Source organism: Perna viridis, chromosome 4 (genome assembly GCF_037379345.1).
Source record: "Perna viridis isolate PV_CMFRI_1.1 ecotype Kerala chromosome 4, ASM3737934v1, whole genome shotgun sequence".
Lineage (NCBI taxonomy): Eukaryota > Metazoa > Mollusca > Bivalvia > Mytilida > Mytilidae > Perna > Perna viridis.
In genome coordinates, this window is record NC_142448.1 from 10,334,759 (window position 1) to 10,358,606 (window position 23,848).

Below are 23,848 nucleotides of genomic sequence, written 5' to 3' on the forward strand. Positions count from 1 at the left end.
ATATCCATAATTGGTACTTTTGCCCTTTTATTCACTTTTTTACTCACCAATTTCCTCGGCAGTCATAATAACAAAGACCTGTTAATGTGTATACCCCGTTAATGTCCTCGGCAGTCCTAATAACAGAGACCAGTTAATAAGTATACCCCGTTAATGTCCTCGGCAGTCATAATAACAGAGACCTGTTAGTGTATACCCGTTAGGTTGTTGTAAAACATTTGAAACTGAAACAACCCCTACATGCACAGGAGATTGGCCTCCCGTGTGAACATTTCTGAATACCAAAGTGTTTCTGAGGAAGCAAAAGAAACCTTTGGTCCTTTGAAATGTACTTTTTGTAGTCCCTAGTGTCACTTAAAGTCATTGTTTTTAAAGGACGGGTGTCACAATTTGAGAGGGACAGTCATATCACTCTAAATAGACATCAACACTCAGTCTAAATGGCCTTTTGTGAGACAGAAACGACGTAAAAAAAGACATATTTATTGTAAAATGAACAAGTCTTCAACATTAATGTACAATTACGTGTAAGCTACGTTAAATATGTAGCTATAGGAAATGTACAAATACAGTATTGATACAAGATACATTTGATTGTACAATACATAGAGGTAGCTGTATATGACATCACAGAAAATATGATAATGAACATATCAAAGAATGTACAAAATAAGCCAAACAAATAGTCATGGTAATTTTATACAATTATATTGTAGTATATATTTCCCGTACGCTTCCATTGACTATGGAGATACAGTCCGTCTCAAACATTTTCCTGTTGGTTATGCCAGTTTTAATACTTTAAAACAATATATCAATTTTATAAATTTCACCAGCTTTCATCAAAATGACAAAAGCCGTTGTTTGATGCCCAGGTTTCAAAGCATGATTATATCTACTGCAACCAAAATTTCAATACTTGAGAAATTGAGAAAATTTGTATTGTATGGTATCTGTTAGAGTGGATGAGACAGCAGGTTATTTGTGAAATAACTAAACAAGATGTGATACATTTCACCGAGGAATATAACATGCATAGCAAATAAAAGACTGCACTCCGTCATGAACACGTCACGGGACTTGCCATTCCTGCATTAAGAGATTCCCAAGAGATTCCAGTGATTCCGTTAAATAAGAACCTGCGCCAAATTCCTGTGAAGAACTTTCAGTGACTCTAGATATGCTTGAATTACCAGCGAGTCCTTGCACAAGATGGTTCTTAGTTGGCACTTGTACATGTACTTGTTGATACTTGGGAAGGCGACATGGAGATGACTTGTACTTCCCAAGTAAAATGTGCGAGTACAAAATCTGTCGGTACTTCCTCAGTTCACTGTTTAATGATCTGATCTCCTGGTTAAATGTTCTCTGTTCATCCTCAAGATCTCGAACCTCCTGAACAAAATACATGTAAAATATCAATTCAGTTCTAAATTTAAGCGATCACTTCAACAGAAAGCAAACTACTATGCCTTAATTTGCGAAAGTGTGCTCACAAATGCAATCGAAATAAAGACAAATGTTCCCCCCTTTTTCTTCTACCAAGCATCTAAAACGTAACCACAAGAAAAAATACAAATAGCCCTAGGTATGCAGCGTACTGGACCAGATCGAGAATGTGTTAATAAATTGATTTGCGCGAATTTCAAAGTATAAGAATAATTTGTTAAAAAAAAACATTTTATGCGAAAATATATTTCATTTCCAATTTCAATGGGGTACTTATCAGTTCTGCTGCCTCAAACTTAAACTGGCAGTATTAAGGAGGTTTTATATGATATAATAAGAACCTACCTTATCTAACATTTCCTCCTTTTCTTTTCTTTTTATCCTTGCCTTTTCTGCCGACGCTCGGTTTCGCAGTTTTCTTCGTAGAATTTTACTTTGTTCCTCTGCTGTCAACTACAACGAAATGTAATTGTTAAAGACATTTTTTTTATCCAGAACAGTTTACAACGAATTTGATATAAGCATTAATACAGAATTATAAACAAAAATTAAGTGTCTTGGAAGTTTACAAAATATCTGTAGTTGGCTTCACATCTCTAATTAAGAAAAGTTGAAATACAATACATGCAGATTCTAACTTTATTCAACAAGTAATCATCAATGGCTCCCCTTCTTACACAAAAATCACCTCGTATTTTTTAGGTTCTTCAAATAAGATGTTGATTTCTCCTTTTCCGTTTCGTTGTCTTGTTAGTCTGACTTTGGCTGCCAAGTTATGTTTAACTATTGGTGTAATACTGTTGTTGTCAATAGCAGTTTGAACAACGTCGTCAGATACTGGAGGTATGTCAAGCATTATAATGACAACTTATCTATCAAATAGATCAATGATAATTAAACATATTCATGTATTTAACCATATATTTATTAAATATTCCACGTGTTTACAATTACTAATTTACAGTTCACGATAATCTCGTGAAAACACTTGACAACAGGATCTTTTTGAGAAGTCGCCCAAAATACAACGGATACACTTTTATGCTATTGATACAATTTATTACAACTCGCATTTAATTTCCTTTTTTGGATTAGTAAAATAGTTATTTGTACATCTATATAATTACCGTGACAACTTTTGAAACAAAGGTATTTTTCCATTGTCACTTAAGTCCACCACAGTATACAACTGCGGATTTTCCGAGTTTCGTTTCGGCAGTTGAGATTATCGAGATGGAAAACACCTAGCTCTATAAATAATTTCGACACGAAAATTTTCACAATGCCGAACAAGGAAGAAAAGAAGATTATCCCAATACCGAATTATTGAAGAATGTGGGGTTCTGAAAAACAATAAGCCCGTTCGTCCTTTCTCCTAATCTCAAATTTCTACTCAATATTTATTTCAAAAGACTATTTTTAAATTACATGTAGATTTCATTTAAACACAAATCATGATCACAGTATAAAAGTATTAAATGCGTAAACTTAAGGTAATTGCTATTTGATTTTCAGGGAAAGTGGTGGTTTGGTTAGGTGTGGTCACATTTGGTGCAAACAATTTTTTTTTCGTGACAATTCGAAAGTATGCTTTCTTGGACATGTACATGTACGGAAAAGCTCTTAAAAGTTGAGTAAAACACATTTTTGACATTCTTGGCGACAAATCATTTTTTTTTCCAAAACAAAATCCATAGCCTTGCAAAAAATCAATTGGTGACTGCCTTGTATTAGGTAGCTACATTGGGCTTTTGGTGCGTTTCAAGATACGGAGTCGATATCAGATAGTTTAAAGAAATCCCTTTCAACACTTGTATGTGCTATGTGGTTAGCTGTTGTGGAATTAATTACATGTTTATTGATATCCATAAATGAATTATTGATAGTAAGGATATTGATATCAAAATAAATATAACATATTTATACACTTTACTTAATAGTTAACAACATGTTAATAAATAATTATTGATATCAATAAATTGTACGATATATCAACGTTAATAAATAATTATTGATGTCAATAAATTGTACATATTTTCAACATGTAAACAAATATTTACTACCATGTTATTAAATCATTTATTAATATCAATAAATAGATGAATTATTATATATTGATAAAGAGACTGCCACTATAGGTGTTTTAATCGTGGTCATTAAAGTGTTTTTAAATGCTTATTTTATTGGATATTCCTTGCATCATCCCAAAAAAGATTTAATAACATGTTAATTAATATTTATTAACATGTTAATAATTTATTTCATTTATTGATATAGATAAATGATTTATCAACATGTCACTAATTCATCTATCTATCTATTGATATCAATAAATCTTTTATGCACATGTTGATAAATATTAACATGTTATTAAATGTTTATTAATATCAATAAATAGGGAATAATGTCCACAAGAGCTTGCCATATTTCTATTTGCAGTTTCAGCATCGAAAATGGAAATAAAATAAAATAATACAAAAAATGATTTATCATCTGGTTAAAATATCCTACCTTTCAGTATGAGATAAATAGGATGGCTCATCATGTCAATGCAGCCAATCAAGAAAAGTATTTTTTTCCATAAGTTGTAAATTAAAGAAAGTTCTATCCTATATATTTGCTTTCATATTTTTGAATGAAAAGTCATTGGTCCTGCTTAATCTTTACAATTAAGAATGTGAACATAATACTGACTATGTAACATTACAGTTCTATGTATTAGTGACAAACTGGAAGAACTCGGGTATTGTTCTGTACATATATAACTGACAACATTTGTTTAGTGTGATGGACAATTTTTATAATTGACAGTTGACAATGAGAAATACATTTGTATATTGTGCCCATCTCATAGTCGATCTGTCCTTCACTCTCATGAGGCAGCCTGTATAGAAGATCTGGTTTAACAGACAGTTGACAATAGGAACAAATTGTGCCCCTTGCACAGCTGATCTGTCCTTCACTCTAATGAGTACGACTTCATAGTAAATCTGGTTCAACAGAAAGAACAGCATTTTGCCAAAATCTTAAACCTCAGCTTCCGCTGAAAATCCATATTCATTGACCTCTCCCAAATAAACTTGAGATAAAGGACAATACAGACCTAGAGAAATGACTTTAGAGATTTCAGACTAGAATATACAACTTACACGATGACTTCTAATTTGAAATTGCTACAGGGACTGTTTGTATGATGATAAATGTCTTACAAATAAGTAATTGGAACAAAAGTCACCAAAAGTAACAGTCAACATCTTAAATTCATTGATCATAACTGTGTGGCCAAATCTCTGTTATGGGAACAGATTCATTCATAATATTGTAATTTTCACCTTTCATTTCAACCTGAATATTACATTACTAGAGAAGCAAAGGATGCTTACTCTACCAGTGCATCTGGCTTTAATGACATTCAGACAGCTCATTTATTCTTAGTTTCTGAGTGTATTCTTTTAGTTAATTAGTTCTATTTATAGTGTTGGTCTACTCATTGTCTTCGATTATGGATAAATGTTTTCTTTTGCTTAGCATTGCTTACATCTTGAAGATGCCTGCTTTTCATGCATAAATGTCAGAGGTGAAAATAATTCCAAGATTTTGATTTTCAAACATTTTATTCAATTTCCTAGAGGTTAGCACAAGGGAGTCAAACTTGCAGCATAACTGTACATAGTTCCTGTGCAATAAAACAATGTCCAAACTCGGCTGATATTTTTTTTTTAACTACAGTACAATAAGATAAGTTGTTACTTTAACTTTATTTTTCTAACTATACTTCTATGTCTAAATGTTTCATATATATTTACAAGAATACCTTTGTCATACAAATAAGAAGCCTTATTATCTGATTGGACTTTTTGTCCAGTAGACCCACTTCTTTGATCATGTGGTTGGTCCAGCTCAGCTGTTTTGTATCTTTCATTAGTAGTTCTATTTGTTAACACTATATTTATATGATATATTGTAAATACTCCAAGTAAAATTATTAAGAAAAACAATGATGTCACTATAAAAACCACCCTTGGAAAATGCATGAAAAGATGCTGAAATAAAAATAAAAGAAGCTTATCAAATCAATATAATACAATAGCTAAGCAAAGATGTAAAAGAAATGTTACAACTGAAACAGCAATCATAAACAAATAAAACAAGACTATGTGTCTGGACTGCACCACCATCATGTGTTTGTTAATATAATATGATAGCAAACAAAAGAGGGAAATGTTCATTAGACAATCACAATAGCAATCATACTGAATAAAAACAAGAGGCTCCCAGAAGCCTGAATCGCTCACCTTGTTGAACTTTTGCTTTTCAAGGGCAATAATTCTAACAAGGAGATGTCTGACAATTTTGATCCTTGGAGACTTTTGTAGACCTAATAATAAGGATCATTTTAGCAATTGAAAGATATTAGCTTAACCTAATGGTTTTGGAGATGTATACAAAAAACTAATGTCTGACCCCTATGTTCTATTTTTAGGAACGGTGGCCATGTTTTTTAACAGAAGAAAAGTCCAAACAAGAATTTTGTTTAAAATACAATAAAAAACAAAAATACTAACTTTCTTTTAATTCTGTATAGTAGTTTCTGAGGAGAAGATTTTAAAAAGTATTAACATTAAAAACAGCAAAAAAGCGTCCAAAAAGGACAATAACTCCAATATGGGTTAACAGATTTTCGCCAAAATTTGACCACAGATAGATCTCATCATGCTGAATACTTCTATTCCATCAGAATTTGGTTAAACCAAACAGTTTTGGAGATATATGAAAAAATATGCTATCTGACCCTTAAGTTCTATTTTTTAGTAATGGTGGCCATGTTTTTTAACAGATCAAAAATCCAAACAATAATTTTGTTCAGGATACCCTAAAAAGCATAAAAACCAGTTTTCATTTAATTCTGTAGTTTCTTAGAAGATTTTTAGAAATAATCACATCAAAACTGCAAAAAACGTACAAAAAGGGCAATAACTCCAAAATGGGTCAACAGATTTTCAGAATTTGGTTAAATTTAAAGGTTCTGAAGGTATACGCAAATTTTTGTTGTCTGACCCCTATGCTCTATTTTTAATAACGGCAGCCATGTTTTTTAACAGATCAAAAATCCAAATAGTCATTTCGTGCAGGATGCTTTAAGGTACAATCACCTAAAGTTTCATCCAATCCATTCAGTAGTTTCAGAGAAAATGATGTTTGAAGAAATTGTTAACGACGAGTGTGAATGCCTGGTGAGCTAAAAAAACAATAGGGCAGTGTCTAGCCATCAAATTGCAATGCAAAACAATAAGCTCTTATATGCCTCTTATATAAAGTTGAAGAAGTTGTACAAAATCAACAACTTTGAGTAATAAAAGCAAAGCTCTAGAGCATTTCGAAATTTTCTGCTTTTCATTCAAAAGTTGTGCTTCAAAATTTAAGTAAACTTTCCAAGAATAGAAATCAAAAAGCAAATCTTACAAATGAATTTTTTTCTGACTAATTTTAACAATTCTTGGGTGACAGGAAAAGGAATTCAAGACCTCTGCTTAAGTCAGTACAAAAAATGGAACATAAAAGAACAAAACGGAGGGACAAAACCACAATGGAAGAAGTTACTTGAAATTGCACATTCTTTACCTGATCAAAGATGGGTATATGTTTGGTGGTTCTCTTGTCTTTATTTGTGTATTTGTGTAAATGGGTGTCTGCCATATGATGCTTGTTGTTCAGATATTGAATGCTGCACTTGTCATCCCATCAGTATTTTACCCACACCTTAATTTAGCTTTGATGATAAGAATTACAAGAAGGGAAACTTCATACAGGGTTAAATTTGTTTGTCATCTTATGAATGCTATTTTTTTAGTTTTACGACAGCTCTGTTTTCATGCAAAGCATATTTGATTTTCAATTACCAAATTACAGTTTGAGGATATAATTTTTTTAGTTCTTAACAAATAATACACATGTATTGAATTACTGGGTATCATATTTTTCCAAGATGACTTGCTGCTATATACACAGTTATGATTTTAAAATCCAAAGACAAGGTAAATTTCAATGATGTCAGTCAAACTATGCAAGTGTAAAAATCATTAATAGACTTAGTTATCTAACCTCTGTAGCATTTTGCAGTCACAGACATTCAGATGAACATGCAAACCATTAAATTTTGTATGTTTCCAGGTAATAGAACATGCAGGAACATGTACCCATAGACTAAAAAAAATCCAAAATTTTTTCTCCCAAATGGAAATCAGCATATAATGAATCAGTGTTTTGCGTTGGTACTGTGTTCCATCCTATAATTACAATCATACCTGTATTACAATATTAAAGGTTACCGGTTTCAATTCTCCAGTTGATGTCATCACAGTGGCTTCAAATAACTTCTGGTGTTGTGTGTACAATAGTAAAGCCTTCAATCCAACATAGAAGCCCCATATACATTTGAACATCATTGTGATGAGAAATAAGACAAAGTAGCCATGATTCAGTCCACCAACATCATTATTGGTCCACAGACAATGGTGGTCAAAGCGGTGTACACACCTGTTACAAATACCTAAAATGAAGATAAGGCTTAAGACCAAACAAAGTAAGGACCTCCCTCATCCCTTATGGAAGCACACATTTTACAAAAAAAAACTTGTAGAATGCCTGCCTTAGAAAATATTTAGTGGCTTGTGTGTCTGGGTGACAAAGATGATGAATCCTCAATATAGTATAATATTCTTTGTCAAAAATAGACCAGGTATGGATTTAAGATGAACAGATATATGTAAAACAAGAAACATGTCTATGTGGAAAATAATCAGGCAGATCATACTTGTATTATCTTAAATTGCTTTGATATTGACAAATCAGCTTTTGTTTGTGTGTTGTTCTTTTAGTAGTTACAGTTTTTGTGTGTGAGGGCCTCAGGGAAGATTAGCTTGTAAACTAACTGTGTAACCCTCTTGAAATAAAGATTTTACTATTATTATTATTATTATTTCCTAGTAATTATTACATTGAGCATTATTTTCTCATACCTTTGCAATATCATATAGAAATACATACTTTCAATTCTGTTTGAAATGATTTAAAAAAAATTTTTAAATTACCTTGAAGTAGTATTTGGTATAAAAAAATTTAAAAAAATGTATGGTAAACTATTAAACATTTACTATGAAAAGCCTCTTTTAAGTGGAGATAATTGGTGGGAAAATTCTTTTAAAGTCCAGATAATTGGCAGTAAAATGTTCTTTATACTAAATTTTGTAAAAAAAAATTTTATATACATGTGTATTAGTTTTTTAATAGTTTGCAAAAAACGTGAAAATTCCATACAGAATTAATAAAAAATGTGTTAAACAATGCCTTTTTTAAGCCTCAATTATCTCGAAATCATGTTCAGTGACCTATGCTTTCTTCATTTAAAAAAATAATTTTAATCAGAGTCGTCTTTGAGAAGACTAGAAAAATCTACATGGTAGAAATATTAAGTATGATCTTACACATCTCCAATGACATGTATAAAAATATTACAAAAAATATCAAGGCTGTAACTCAAAAATTGTAAAAGATAACCAAGCAACCCATGTACCATCCATCGAATATTGAAATTGCACAGTACAACATCTCTTATTTTGAAAACTACTTGTGAAAATCAAAATCCTGTGACTTTATTATGTGTTTTAACATCATACATATTTTCAAAGATATATAGTATAAATTTTTTTTTGTCAAATATATTTTATTATGATCAAAAGTGACATTTTATGGTATTAACACAAAAAAAAAAAAGTGTATGAGAAAAAACATATATGTTACATAAAGTATATATATGGTAAACTGGTTTTATACTATTTTTTTCATTCAACAACATATGACTTGTAAAAATTCACTCATCGGACTGAAAAAGATTGTCTATAGATTGCCATTTTAACTTGGTGAATAGAGACTGTCGGTTTGAACATAGATATAATGATTTTAGATCAGTATCTCTAAAATATTTTAAGGTCTCCAAACATTTTGTCCAATTCAGTATTTCTTTTTTGATTCTACAAACATAAATGTAATATCTGATGATTATGAGGCACGTATTCAATATTTCACAATTTTCATAAAAAGGGGGATAACCTAATGTGCATGATATTGGAGTGATATCCATTGTAATATTACATTTTGATCTCAGTTCATCCCTAAGCTGGAGCCAAAGAGTGCGCACTAAATTACATTCAAAGAATAAATGAATTAAGGATTCTTTTGTCTCAAAACAGTAGCTACATAGCTCTGTCTCAGAGAGTTTGCATTTCAAAAGAAGACTATTTGTATATAAAATTCTTAAATTTATTTTATATTGAAATGATTGCAGTTTTGTGCTAAGTAGGGTTTTAAATGGAATGTCATAGTAAATTTCAAAGTTTTCATCCTCCACTAGTCCCAGATCTCTAATCCATTTGTTTTGAGATTTTTTAGGTGATTCAAAACATCTTTCCAAAAGAATATTATAAAAAGGTCTCACAACTTTCTGGTTGTCACGAATCAGAGATATATATTTATTTGTGATATTTTCAAGTCTTTCGACTCTATTATCAATTAAATAATTTCTCCACCTTTGTGGGATAGCATGCACCAAACTGTGATATTCTAAAAAGTTAAGCGCTATATCATATTTTTCTTGTAATTCTTGTGGGGTTAGAAACATTCCAGCTTCTTTTATCATATCATTTACAAAAAATAGTTCTGGTTTAGCAAAGCGAGAAAAAGGTATGGGTCGTCCACCAATCTTAATATTACTATTATTCCAAAGTGGTTGAAAAATTATATGCTCAAGGGCTGTGGATGGATCTTCTTTAATAGATGCCCATATATTAACATCATCTCTCCAGAATGGATTTAATCTATTTGAAAAATTGTTTAGTGCACTTTTAGTATAAAACCAAAACTTTTCTTGGCCATGATTGTTTAAAATATCAGCCAGTAGGACTTTCCATGGGGCAGCATTATTTGGATCCAAGATTTTCTTAATCCAAGAAATTTTTAAAGCATGCATGAAAGACAGGATATGAGGCATCTTTAGCCCTCCCTCATCGTAAGCTCCCACAACCGTGGTTCGCTTAACTTTATCAACTTGACTATTCCAAAGAAAGTTAAAGAATATGTCTTGAATTTCCTTAATAATGTGCCCCGGTGGATCAGGAAGAACTGTAAATGATTGCACTAAAATGGGTAAAGCCATGGATTTTATGACTGTAATTTTTCCTACTAGTGATATATTTCTTAATGACCAATCTTTTAAAAGTTTCTTTATCTTAGTGATATTTTGAGTGAAGTTATCAATATATTTCTCTTGTTTTGAAAGAGAATACTGAATCCCAAGTAACTTAAAACAACCGGAGTGATTCCATTTTACAGTAGTTTTTGTCGGAAGCTCAATTCCACAGCCCCTTCGAGCCCCTATCCATACAGCTTGTGTTTTATCAAAGTTAGCTCTCAACCCAGAACAAGTAGAGTAAAGCTCAATTAAATCTAATGCCTTATTAACAGACTGTAAATCATCATCAAGAATCAAAGACGAGTCGTCGGCGTATTGACTGATTAAAAATTCTGAATTGTTTACACTTATCCCTTTAATTTGCGGATCAAATTTAATGGCAGCACTGAGTAACTCAACAGACAAAATAAAAAGATAAGGTGATAGCGGATCTCCTTGTCGTACGCCTCTTTCAATTTTAAAACGTTCTGAGAGGTGTCCATTATTAAGGATACAGCTTTCTGAATTTTTGTAAAATGTTTTAAACCAGTGGATAATAGATGGACCAAAGCCTTGAAACTCCAAGGATTTTTCTATAAAGTTCCATTCTACAGAGTCAAAAGCCTTTTCAAAATCTAAGAGCATTAAAAGACCTGGAATTTCATTTTCCTCACATTTTTCAATAATATCACATATCAGCCTGGTGCACTCCCCAATATATCTACCTTTCATAAACCCCATCTGAGTGTCAGAAATAATCTTAGGTAAGACTTTTTTTATTCTAAATGCAATAGTTGAGGCACAAATCTTGTAGTCTACATTTAATAATGAGATTGGATGCCAATTTTTTAAATAAAATTTAGATTTGCCTTCTTTTGGGAGGCATGTAATTACTCCTTGTTGTTGGGACACAGAGAGACCACCTCTAGCATATGCTTGATTGAATGATCTAATTATAAAGAACTTTAAGTCAGACCAGAAAAATTTATAAAATTCTGCCGTGATATAGAGTATAAATTGGGATTGAAAATAGACAGAGAAGCCATGTACCCAATACCTGAAAGGAAAAGGAGATGGACCTGCAAACAGTAGAATAAAGTGAATTAACCTATCCTGACTGTTACTTTCAAGAGCAAAATTAATAGCATCTTTACAGAGTACAGAAGATCAAGGTTTGAACTTCTAATCTTGTATATATCCTTTTAAAGTTGGCTTCCATACGTAACAAACAGACAAAACCATCTGAGACCTTTAGTGGTGTACAAGGTATATATATAGACATTGCCCCTAACATAACTAATACCCCATGAAGCATTTAAACCCTGTGCATTCAGATAGACTAAGCACTTTTGATCCACAATTTTGCTGCTATTTCTAAACCACAATCAGTACTATGTTTTGTTGTTGACAACACAATAACAGAAATGACTGCAAATTTACTTTTAACATAAATTCCTGACAATATGCAACCCAATATAGTAATTTAAACTCCATTAAGTTTCAGAAAATCCTTCAAGTTGTCGAGGAGTTATGGACAACACATAAGACCAAGTTTTGCTGAAATACACCTCAGTCCAAAAGCCATCATTTCTACAATTTTTTGTCCAAACATAAATTTCTGACAATATGCACATCCAAATATGGTAATTTAACAATCCAATGAGTTTCATAACATACCTGCAAGTCATTGAGAAGGAGTTGTGGATAATGCATCAGACCAAGTTTTGCTGAAAAATGCCTAGTTCAAACACCTGTCATTTCTACAATTTTTGCCCAAACATAAATTCTTGACACTATGCACTTCTCAATATGGTTATATTACATCAAACAAAGTGGTATAAGTTCAACAGCCTCCTCTACAATTTTCTGTCCGCACATAAATTCCTGACAGTATGCACATCTCCATGTGGTTATATTACATCAAACAAAGTTTCATAAGAGTGCTGAAAGATGCCCAGAAAATAGTTCCGACAGACAGATGTGCAGACGGACAGACCGGGTGAAACCTATATAGCCCCTTAACTTTGTGAGGGGTAAACACTATAATAGAACCTATCAAATATTTATTAACAAATTTCAGTTTTATAGGATTTTTTAAGTTTCCCACAATAAAACTCCAAAAGAATTTTACCATTCCCACTAATGAAGTGTACTTTCCGTACTCAATAAATCTTTTGAAGTTTTCAGAAACTAATGGAACATAATAAACAGCCATCCCACACCATAATAACACTTGTCTTAACAATCTTTCTTTTTTTATTTAAAATTTACAATGGTCTATCCTTTAGTAAGCTTCTACACTAGCAAAATGTCATGGAATGACATCATAACACTGATCTACTAACATTATATTGCTCTTTATCTCAAATCTATTTATAGCAATATTGGTCTTCTAGTGTTACTATTTCTGATACAAGGCTTCCTAATACTGAATTCATTAATGGATAAGTGGTACAATCATGAACCAACTTTAAATCTTCAGACATGAAAAACTATTGTTTCTAAGACCAATGAAATCACATATAGTTTTCTAAAAATAGAAAGCTAAGTGCAAGAGCTTTGTGAATTATTATCTGGTATTTGAATAATGCAAGGAAGTTAAAAGGACAAACTATTACATTATACAGTCTTACAACTTAACCAAAAAATTAGCATCAAAATGATGTTGAGGCTTATCAGTGTCATGTGTTTTCATAAGCTGTATGACCAGTTAAACTGTCAAGTCAATTATAATTCTGCCTGTGACACATACCAGATTTTATCATTCTACACACTTGAACATTTTTAAATTTTAGTTTCAATAAATTATTTGAACACAACTATTTTTCCTCTATGTACAAGTTTCAGCGGTGGATCCCTGGGATGGTCCCAACTCTGCAAACCAGGCCCTTTTGTGGAAATTTTTTTTACTTGAGAAAAATGCTGGCAAAAATGACATGATAGCCTAAATCTTTCACTAATTCTGGATCAGACCCCCCCTCCCCCCTCCCTTTAAATATGTCTGTATTGGCCCTGTGTATGAGACTTTCAAGTTCAAGAACACACAAGAGAATATTAATTGCAATCTTTTCTATTTGATCATTAAAATGCAGAGGACAAACTAGTTCAACAACATTTATTAATTAATGTTTGGTATATAAAACTTATACTTTATGAACTAAATTTTCCTTTAAAAAATTCATAGGTCTAAATTGGGGGCAAAATTTAGAAAGTATGTCTTTCATCCTCATAAATCCACGACTATTTTCCAAACCTGATAAATTTTCAATATTTTTTATCACTTCTCAATTTCTTTTAAAAATCATCATATTCCCTTTTTTGTAATAATATGAAGTATATATAAAGCTTGAAAGAGGCATTACAAAATGCTAACACATAGAATACATTCTCAGCAGAAATTATAATTGACTTGAGAATTTAATTGGTCACAGGGTTTTCGTAATCAAATGATACTGATAAGCCCTAACATCATTTTGATGCGAATTTTTGGGTTTAGTTGTAAGAATGTTATAAAAAGCATAGGCAAACCCTGGAGGCAAGTTTTTTTTATCGAAGGAGGGTTTAAAGGTTTCACCAATTCTGTCTGTCCATCTGTGTTTCCGCAGATTGCAGCATAGATATGAAACTTAATCGGATGTAATATAACCACATGGAGATGAGCATATTTCAAGGAATTTATGTTTGGACAAGAATTGTAGAAATGACAGCTGTTGAACTTGGTCTTGTGCGTTGTCTGCAATCCCTCCTCCACAACTTGCAGGATTGTTATGAAACTTAATGGGGTGTTAGATATGACCATATTTGGATGTGCATATTGTCAGGAATATATGTTTGGGTACAAATTATAGAAGAGATAGCAGTTTAAACTAAAGTGTTTCTTCAGCAAATTTTGGTCTGATGCATTATCCACAACTCTCCTTAACAACTAGCACCCCGTGCAGGTCCAGGTGTTAAAAGAATAGGCCTGAAGCAGTGCTAAGCTTGTCGTAAAAGGCGACTAAATAGTGCTCAGAACCCTATCCAGGGACTAGGGCGCTCTGCCCACAGAGCAACTGTGTGTCCCAGGTGGTGGAATGGGTACCCCTGGCGTGTTACATGCTGGGGTTGTCAGGCTATAATACGGAAAACCTGACCGCAAACCATAGTGGTGCACTGTGTTGGGAAAAATGCCACGTTCCTCGCACGTTAAAGAACCCTACTGTGGTATTCTCCCGGAGTAGGAACCATAGGGCTCCGCCACAGGAGGATAAATTGCCCGACCCTACCCACCTCTCCCTATTTCCAGTGGCAATCAAAATTTGTTGATCCCATTGTCCTTGTGTCCCATCCTTTTTTTCATTTCATCATCATTTCATGTTCATTTTATCATCAATTTCATGTTCATCGTCTGAATATAGATGAAATATTGCTGCTCGGACGTTATACCCCAACAAACAAACAAACAAACCTTAACAACTAGCAATATTATTATGAAACTTGATGGGCTGTTAAATTACTATATTGGGATGTGCATATTGTTAGAAATTCATGTTTAAAGTAAATAGAGTAAATTTGCAGGTATAGACTGTCCTTATTTGTTAACAAAAAAAAATAGAACGGATTGCAGCTTGGAGTTTGGTGTTTTAGAAATGGTAGCAAATATGTGTGTCAAAAATGCTTAGTTTATCCCCCATAAAAACTTGTTCAATAAGAATTGTGTCCATATTGGTCATCAAATGTACATGGTTTAACAGTCTGTGTGGATATAGGTCCTGTTAGGAGCAATGTCTAGTTTTTTCTTCTTCTCACAACAATAAAAAAGCATAAATTTATATGTTTTATACTCCTACTGGCATATTTACATGATTAATAGAGTGTGTCTATCCTCATCATTAAAATATTCAGACATGTTTTCTAAAGTGGTAATTATACTGGTAACTTGAAACTGTTTGTAGTCATATCTAAGGAGTTATCCATGTTTCTGCTTAATCTAAATTACAGTTTAATTATATGTGAACATATGTTCTTTAGACTTTGTTCTTTTTATGAATTACTCAGTCGTCCAGTCTTTTTTTTGGAAGCAGTCAGAGATATGGCCTTGATTATTCACTTTCTATCTAGAATTGATTTGTAGGCCAAATTAAAAAAAGAGGTGTGTTCTTATCACCAGACCCACCCTATTTTTTTCAGCTAAAAAAGTATACCTTTAAGTTTTTTAATCATTTTTCAATTAAAGAACCTTAGTGAGCGTGCTTACATACCCCACACGTCCCCATGTTGGATCCTCAATTAAATTTGTTTGTAAGAGAAATACATATAGAGAACCCCGATAAAAAAGGAATAAGAGTGTTTTTTAGGCTTCAAACCTTTTTCTTTTAACTAAATTCTGTTACTCAGAATGGTAGTTTCAAACTCCAGACTGTGATTTCTTTGAGTTTTAGTTAATCCAAAATAAATATCGTAACTGAACAAAACGTACACTTGACCTCTAACTTATCATGGTGAACTTATATACCAAAAATCAAGTAATAATCTGCAAGCATTTAGAAAAAAAAGTCAGAAAAATGGTTATTTCTGTGAATTTTGCTAAGTTCAAGGCCCGTAATTTTTGGTAAAAATCATTGGAGCAAAACCAACTACGAACTTGTCCTGTAACTTATCATGTTGAATTTCTGTACTAAAAATCATGTCAATATCTGCAAGCATTTAGGAAAAAAGTCTGGAAAACATTTATTCTGTGAATTTTGCTAAGTTCAAGGCCCGTAATTTCTGTAAAAATCATTGGAGCGGAACCAAAGTTAAATATGACCCGTAACTTATCATGGTGAACTTATATACCAAAAATCATGTCAATATCTGTAAGCGTTTAGAAAAAAAGTCTGGAAAACTGATGATGGACTGACGGACGGAAGGATGGGTCAAAAACATTATACCCTTCGCAACTTTGTTGCGTGGGGTATAATAAGCACTGTTAAAGTTAGAATGTTTTTTCTGTAGACTCAAAGTGAAAGAAAAACCTACCCATCTACCCTACTTTTTTTCAAAGGTGTAAAAAAATATTTGAGTTTCCATTGCCTTTTCATTTTTATTGTTGAAAGACTACTTGCAATACTCTTGAGAACAGTTTTTTGTGAATATTAAACATATACCTACAAATTGTAATATGGCATATAGAAATTTAATTGGGGCAAATCTGAAAAAAAAAAAAAAAAAAAAATCCCAAGAAATAAAAAAATAAATGACAAGGATCTGAAGCTACTGTTGTAGTAGAACTATTCAAGTCATTTAAAAAATGTCTTTAATAACATTCCTCCACTTGGCCTGAATTCAAGACCAAGTAAATATCTTTTATATTCCAAATAGACATGTTTAAATACATTAACAATGTAATTTTACCTTAACTTATCATAAAATAAAAAAATTGTGGAATGCAGCATGAAACGACCAGTGGTCAAACCCTGAACAGTTGGGGCAAGTGTGGACACTGCTAGTTTTTGACACACTTCAACATATGTACTTACAATTCCTTATGGACACAATAAGTGGTTTGGAGACAATAGAGAACAAAACTTGAAATTTCTCAATTTATAATGTTCAAAATCAGACTCAAAAACTGTAAGAGGTATCTGAAATCTGATTGAAAAACACAGCCAGGGATTTTCATAAAAAATCCAATAAAAAAAAATTCAAAAACTGGACCAAAAATAAATAATAGTTAAGATATTGTCAGCACATCAGGAAAATGCATGTTTTTGACCCCTAATTTCTATAGTTCCCAAAACTCAATCCGTCTGACCTTTGTGGTATAGAATATTGTGGAACAATATCATAGACATTCCTATGCTTTTAATGGAATTGAATTCTATGAAATGCTTTTTGGCCTCTAATTCTAAAACAGTTTGAGTCTATAATCCCCAAAATTGAAACAAACCTTCCTTTTGTGGTTTGTAATCTTGTTAAAAAAATTATTTAAAGAGCAACAATCTGACATTCAAGTTATGGCACAAAAACAAAGTGCCTATGGGCCATACAGCACCATACCAAAATAAGATCACAAAATTGAAAACACTAAATTCCTAACAACATTTAAAACCATATCATACAGGAAATATTTTCCCTTTAACTTAATGATTAGTTCAGTATAGTATTTGATATGACCACAACTTTGCACACCCTAGTTTGTTATTGTTAAGAGAACACTTGAATATTCATAAGGGCAGTCCATATCATACCACTTGCTTGAAAATTTTCAGTCTATTTTAAAACCAACAAAAATCCAGTTCTTTCATCTATAAATAACAGAGCTATGTGTAATAGATGGAAAGGTAGATAATTCATTTTAATCATATTACAAAGCAGATACAGTTAATTCCCATAAAAAAATTGCCTTCCAACACAAAATAATGTAATAGCCATTTAAGAAACACAAAATGGCATATATCTCTATAGTATAAACCTGGTGATCTGATAGAACAATCAAGAGAACCAAAACTCTAGAGAATCCAAAAGAATGCAATCCAGGGACAAAGACCAGACATGGAAAACAAAGAAAATAAAGTAATTTAAATAATACATACAAAGCAACAAAAATAATACATACAAAGCAACAGAAGTAAAAGAGCAACTCTGACTCCACTAAAAACTGGGAGCATGAACTAGGTGGACTGGTAGTGTAAGCATCCTCTGCTTTTCTAGAAACACCCCGCAGAGTTGCTCATAAAAAGTCAAGTCCAGGGTGGACAAAAGTGGAAAGGAAAACTATGAGATTCGTTGTATATCATCTGAAAAGTGAGAAGTCAAAGAGAGTTTTTGAAACTTAATATATGAGAAAGGTGATACGGTACTTTAAAATTTTTGGCTAAACTTGCTACTAGTTCCTCTATATTATATATGACACAGAGAATCCAGGTAATTAACAACTCTGACAACACTACTGATAACTGCTCATAATTTAATTAGTAGATTAGCTTTCAAAGAGAGGGAATTGTAGCATATCTATTTTTGGCCCTAAAATCAAAAGATATGTTACCTAAACTCTTTTTGTGTGTATGGTAACTTTTCACATTTGCAGATTTTCTTTACAGTTTGCAGCATCATGTTACATGATCTCAAATTACTTTTGGGTATTTTAAAACAAATCTCAGCAAATTATGATTGAAATTTTATTAAAAAAAATCTTTGCACTGATAAAAAAAAATGCTATTAAGTTAGAAATAAAAAAAATATAAGGATTTTTAATTCCACAAATGAAACAACTCATCCATAGATTCATTAAATAAAAGAACTTTAGAATGTGAAGTCAGTATAATACCTTGTACTTACTGCAATGTTTTGATCTTGCAGGCTTAATGAAACAACAGGTTCGACACTTCTTATTGGGTACATACATTATACCATCATATGGGTACACAGCTTTATATCTCTCCAGGTTCTGCGGAGTTATCTCCCCTGGGTCATCATTACAACATTTATGGAAGAAATACAGACTAAGGAAAGCATTGACGATTGGTATTAGGGTGTGATTCTGGTCTGGTAGGTATTTATACAGTAATGGTAACAAGTCCATGATACAAATAATATTACCAGAGAATACCAGAACTCCAAATAAAACCTTTAAACATTGGTTCCTGAAAAAAGAAGTCAAACTTGATACAACACTATTATTTACACTGACTATATATACTGAAAAAAGTGAAATATGTAGTAAATTCATCAAACAAATTTTCCCTTGATTTCTAAATAAGACTTGAATTCTCTAAGAAATTAAACAGATCACAGTCTGGTTCCAGGGGAGATTATTAAAAGAGCATACAAATATGAAATATTCAGATATCTTACCTGATTTTCATCAATCATATGGGGCTAACTTTTTCTGAACTCTTATTATAATTCTCTTGTACATATATTGGTATACTGTTGAGTCATATATATTTTATTTATATTTTAAAGAGGGTTTACAATCACTGCAATAGTTTTTATGTCTATACCCTGTAGTTGGTTAGAATGCATACCGGTAGTTGTTAAATTTGCATAAATATTCTATGTAATATTTTTTCCTCACAAATTTATGGGAAAAAATAACTTGCACCGCTGTGACATCTAGGGCAACACCACCTGCACAAAGTCCAGCACCCCAGACCACTCGGCCAGCTAGGCTATATTAAAAATACAGCTTTCACTGGCTGGGTCACTCCTCTTCTGGACTTTTTGTGCAGGCAGTGTTGCCATAAATGTCACAGTGGTGTGAGTTCGACTCCATAAAATTGCAAAAGATGTTACAGCCTTTTGTGCCTCTGGGCATGAAGAGGATAAGAAAGTAGTATAGACCTAATCTTACCTTGTATAGAACAAATAGTGCATGCCATTGAATATACTATCTTGCACATTCTGTGTTATGACTGTTGTAATCACCTAATTTTGGATGATAAGTACAAGAGTAGCCATGAGGTAAAAGTACAGATACCGTAAGCATCAATAACAGTCATTAATTGACAGTTTGAAATACATTTTATATCAATACATATCATATGTGGCTAAAAAGAAATCAAAATTTCAGACTGATTCAATATAGTGACACCAATAAGAGATCACTTAGAAATTTTAATAAAGACTGACAAAAAAATAAAAAAGTCTATAACCTAAAAAAATATGTTATTTGAAGCAAAATAACTTGCACAATCATTGAAGATTTCTCTCAGCTTTGATTTATGCAAACAATTTTAAGCGTAATCAAAAAGGAAATTTTTGCATGCACAATTTATATAGCAAGCTTTGATTTTCCTTTACAGCAAAACTCACAACTAAAAAGCTCTATCACATTTGTAACATGAAAACAGCAATAAATTAATTCTCTGTTTGTTGTATTTGATCCAGTGACTTCAACAAAAACTTGCATAATAATTTTCTTAAGTAAGACATTGGCTAGCTTTTGATTCATCCATAGTAATTGATAAAGGGACCATATGATTATAATATGAAAGATTAACAAATACCAGTCTTGTAAAGGCACACAGCTTTCCCAACAATCCATTTTTGAAAATTCTCGCATCTCTATAGAAATAGATCCCAACTGATGTGAAGAAAAGGGTAACATAAATGATTACTAACTGAAGGAACTCCATTGGCATTCAGTCAGTTGATTCTGCAATACCCTGAAATGTAGTAAATTGAGAAATAATAGCACTCATTCAGTTAATATCCAAAGTATTCTCAGCAATAATATTACATAAAACAGTAAAAAGAAAATATACTTTTCTGCACACAAAATATACCAGTACCCCTTTTCTCCCCTTAGAGGCTCCACAAAAGAAAAAATGCACTACGTAGTGTAAGAGGAAAAGATAAGTGATAGGTCTGAAATCATAAAGCACTGTTTAGGACCCTTCACTGAGGTTGCATACCTTATATCAAGAAAGCATGATTTGATGGTCAAAAAGGTTGGACTCCCGCAAATAAACCAAATATAAATTACACAAATGTACCAAAAAAGGACTACTAGCACTTAATTGACATGCCAGCTGATCAATTTAAACCTACAAAAAGTTATGTCCCCATCATATGTAAAATCCATCCCAATTCTTCCCATGCTGGGTTGAGAATAAATAGTACATCATAAGTCTTACAATAAGGACACAACCAATGTCATACCAAAAATTGCTATTAAATATAGTGTTTTAATTTCTATGTAAAGACCCTATGAGCAAATTAATGTTAACAACAAAAACTGCTACCCTTAATGTTTTGACAACAATATCTGATAATCATAACTATATCCCTTATGAATAAGCCTATTCAACAGTTTTGTTAACTTATCGAGTGAGTATCAAGTTTTCTGTGCTCGGTGAAGAATATTACCAGAAAACTAAGGAGGATACCCGCACATATCAATCCTTTACATCTATATTCGAGAGTGAGTTCCTTGTAATGGCTGAAAAATTTTGTGAATGTTTTTATGAGCTTGTGATATCAGTCTCGGTTATATAGATTCCCTGTGTTAAAATCCAAAACATTGTTACAAATATGAGCAAATCAAACCAACTGTGGTATGTAAACACCATAAGATGGTGAAAAGGGAACACCATCTAAAAACAGATAGTTGACAACAGAGAATGAAAAATCATCCCTTTTATCCAAAATTTTAGTATCAAGTTTACCATTATCCATATGAATACTAAGATGTATGTCTAGGTGATGTATATTACATGCATGTCTTTCAACAGTCTTTCATAAATCTTTTTAGATCGGTACATACAATGCTATTGTTTTATTTGTTCTTTATAGATTTTAAAGATGTATGTTTGTATGTGTTGAGACTATAATGAAATATTGAATCTTGTATCTTGTAATCATAAACCATAAATGTCCGAACCTAAACAATTGATTGATTTTGGATATTTCATCCATTTCAGGACCAGAACTTTTTACCAATCAAACAAACACTACTTTGTACTAGTCTGACATGCTGAGCCCATTGAATTTTTATAGTACTAACCCACAGAAGCAACAACCCACAAGAACATTTAGGCATGCCAACCCATTATTTTGACTCTATGCCAACTGGTTGTTACACAATCCTCTAATTACTGGCTGCTTCATGAAGAAGCAGTGACTCTTTTGTGTGACATGGCCAGGGATCCAATTCATGATATAATGGACTCTAGTCAAGGTTGCTGAGGTGGTCAGTCTTAAGTCCATAATACGAGCATAACAAATATTGAAAATGTGCAACATTCCATGCACTTGTTCTAGCAATACTGTGATACAGTGGGACTCTTGATTTTGTGACAGAGTATAAATGTCTGTCACATCAAGACAATTTCCTTATAAAAGAGGAGGGTTGCAGGGTCCACAGGAGTCTGAAATTTTGTCGACTTTTTTTAAGATGGAAATTCCATATGATAGGGTACCCCTGTTTGAGTTTGTTGACAAGAGTTAGACTTCTGTGTAAGGTCTGAGGAAATATGAATTATATACGGGCTAATCCAAATAATTATGCCATCTTGGGAGGAAACTCATTTTTATTATGCTTGTTGCTCCCTTTGTGATTGAGGCATAATCATCAGTTTAAAAAAAATGCCTTGGTGAACGTCGGGAAGAAAGAAGTGCCTGCTCCATAAGTGTTACAAAATAACAGCAGTACATTTTTACCTTTGACTTTGTTTAAATATTTATTGAACATCTAGGTAAGGAAGAGAAGGTGACCACCATTTTTTTAATATGATACAAATGCCAGTGGTCCGAGAGCGTTTCCCCACTCAGACTCTCTTTGGGAGTACATCAATGTGTAAAGTGCAGGATCTATTCTCTTATATTTACATGTTGTTTGACTTTGTCTTTGAGGGGTACAGCTAAGTAAATTCCAGTAAATGCATCAATAAATAGTAAAAAAAAATCATCATGTTCCACTCTCAACAAGTCAACGGGTACTAGCACTTAAACATTAAAACTGTAGTATATACATGAAATATGGCGTTGCTAAAACGGCGGATTTTTTAAAATATGAAATATTTGATTTACATTAATCGTCTGTTTTCCAGAGAAGTTCCGAATGAAGTTCGTAGTCTAAACGTACCTTGGAAGCAAGAGAGTTCCACTATTTCGCGGACTTTTTTTCCAAATAAACGACAGATGAAGACCATGAATAATTGATTACCATACAGACTTTCACCTGAAGAAAACCCCACTAAAGAAAGTATAATCAATCAATGATACCCAGCTAATCATTCTACCTATATTTACAAAAGCCAATCGTAAACACTCTACAAAAATTGATTTTGTTACCATTAGTTGATTAGAATGATGCCATGATGCCCAAATAGGAGTTTGATGAGTTGTCTATTGTATAGCGTAGTGTAATTTAATTCTATTGGATTGCTGTTTTCAAGTTTTTTTAAATATGATTTTGTTAATCTTAACAGTATATGCAGGATAAAGATTATATGTTCTGGATGCAACTTGTTTAGATATATGAGGTAACTTTTAATGATTTTACAGAAGAATATTTAACATGTTAACAGTTTTGAATATTTTTAGTTACTTTATGTTCCTTGTAGTTCTCCATTGACTTTTTACATTAAATGTATATTTATATATGCTTGAAACTTGTATACTGATTTAAAAATAATATGTGTATAATTTTTAAAGAAATTTCTGTTTTTTCTTAATTTAGTGTTACAAATGTAGGTTAGTATATAA

The 23,848-nt window shown here is 32.2% G+C and overlaps 3 protein-coding genes across 7 annotated transcripts in view; 1 reads left to right on the top strand and 2 right to left on the bottom strand.

Moving 5' to 3' along the window:
* Positions 1-467: 467 nt before the first annotated feature.
* LOC148618804 (uncharacterized) lies at positions 468-2,735 on the bottom strand. Its single transcript, XM_088578044.1, has 4 exons — positions 2,577-2,735; positions 2,138-2,321; positions 1,795-1,902; positions 468-1,395 (listed from the first exon to the last, which is right to left on the bottom strand). Exons 2-4 carry the CDS (start codon positions 2,303-2,305, stop codon positions 1,072-1,074), a joined length of 600 nt encoding a protein of 199 aa, XP_088434170.1. The 5' UTR covers positions 2,306-2,321; positions 2,577-2,735; the 3' UTR covers positions 468-1,071.
* A 2,309-nt stretch (positions 2,736-5,044) lies between these two features.
* On the bottom strand, positions 5,045-23,211 carry LOC148618805 (palmitoyltransferase ZDHHC4-like). 5 transcript variants are annotated; one of them, XM_088578042.1, is made up of 6 exons: positions 23,171-23,211; positions 20,762-20,805; positions 19,992-20,065; positions 18,977-19,281; positions 7,755-7,999; positions 5,045-5,492 (listed from the first exon to the last, which is right to left on the bottom strand). In XM_088578042.1, the coding sequence occupies exons 3-6, from the start codon at positions 20,012-20,014 to the stop codon at positions 5,196-5,198; spliced, it is 870 nt and encodes a 289-aa protein (XP_088434168.1). In that variant the 5' UTR covers positions 20,015-20,065; positions 20,762-20,805; positions 23,171-23,211; the 3' UTR covers positions 5,045-5,195. The 5 variants fall into 5 exon arrangements, with proteins under 5 accessions (XP_088434168.1, XP_088434164.1, XP_088434169.1 ...); XM_088578038.1 differs by having other exon boundaries at positions 20,647-20,805; positions 23,171-23,207; XM_088578043.1 differs by lacking the exon at positions 23,171-23,211 and adding an exon at positions 22,970-23,115.
* Positions 23,162-23,848, top strand: part of LOC148618806 (delphilin-like) — a 46,767-nt gene continuing 46,080 nt past the window's right edge. The window contains exon 1 of the mRNA XM_088578037.1: positions 23,162-23,625. The gene's annotated coding sequence lies outside the window, so the exon portion shown is untranslated. The remainder of the gene's footprint in view (positions 23,626-23,848) is intronic.

Coding starts and splice junctions, on each gene's coding strand:
- LOC148618805 (XM_088578038.1), bottom strand. CDS start 20,781: ATGCCAATGGAGTTCCTTCAGTTAGTAATCATTTATGTTACCCTTTTC. Junction 19,282..19,991: donor CACTATTTGTTCTATACAAG/GTAAGATTAGGT, acceptor TTCTTTTTTCAG/GAACCAATGTTTAAAGGTTT. Junction 8,000..18,976: donor TGCAAGATCAAAACATTGCA/GTAAGTACAAGG, acceptor TCTTCATTTTAG/GTATTTGTAACAGGTGTGTA.
- LOC148618804 (XM_088578044.1), bottom strand. CDS start 2,305: ATGCTTGACATACCTCCAGTATCTGACGACGTTGTTCAAACTGCTATT. Junction 1,903..2,137: donor AAGAACCTAAAAAATACGAG/GTGATTTTTGTG, acceptor ATTTCGTTGTAG/TTGACAGCAGAGGAACAAAG. Junction 1,396..1,794: donor AGGAGGAAATGTTAGATAAG/GTAGGTTCTTAT, acceptor TATTTTGTTCAG/GAGGTTCGAGATCTTGAGGA.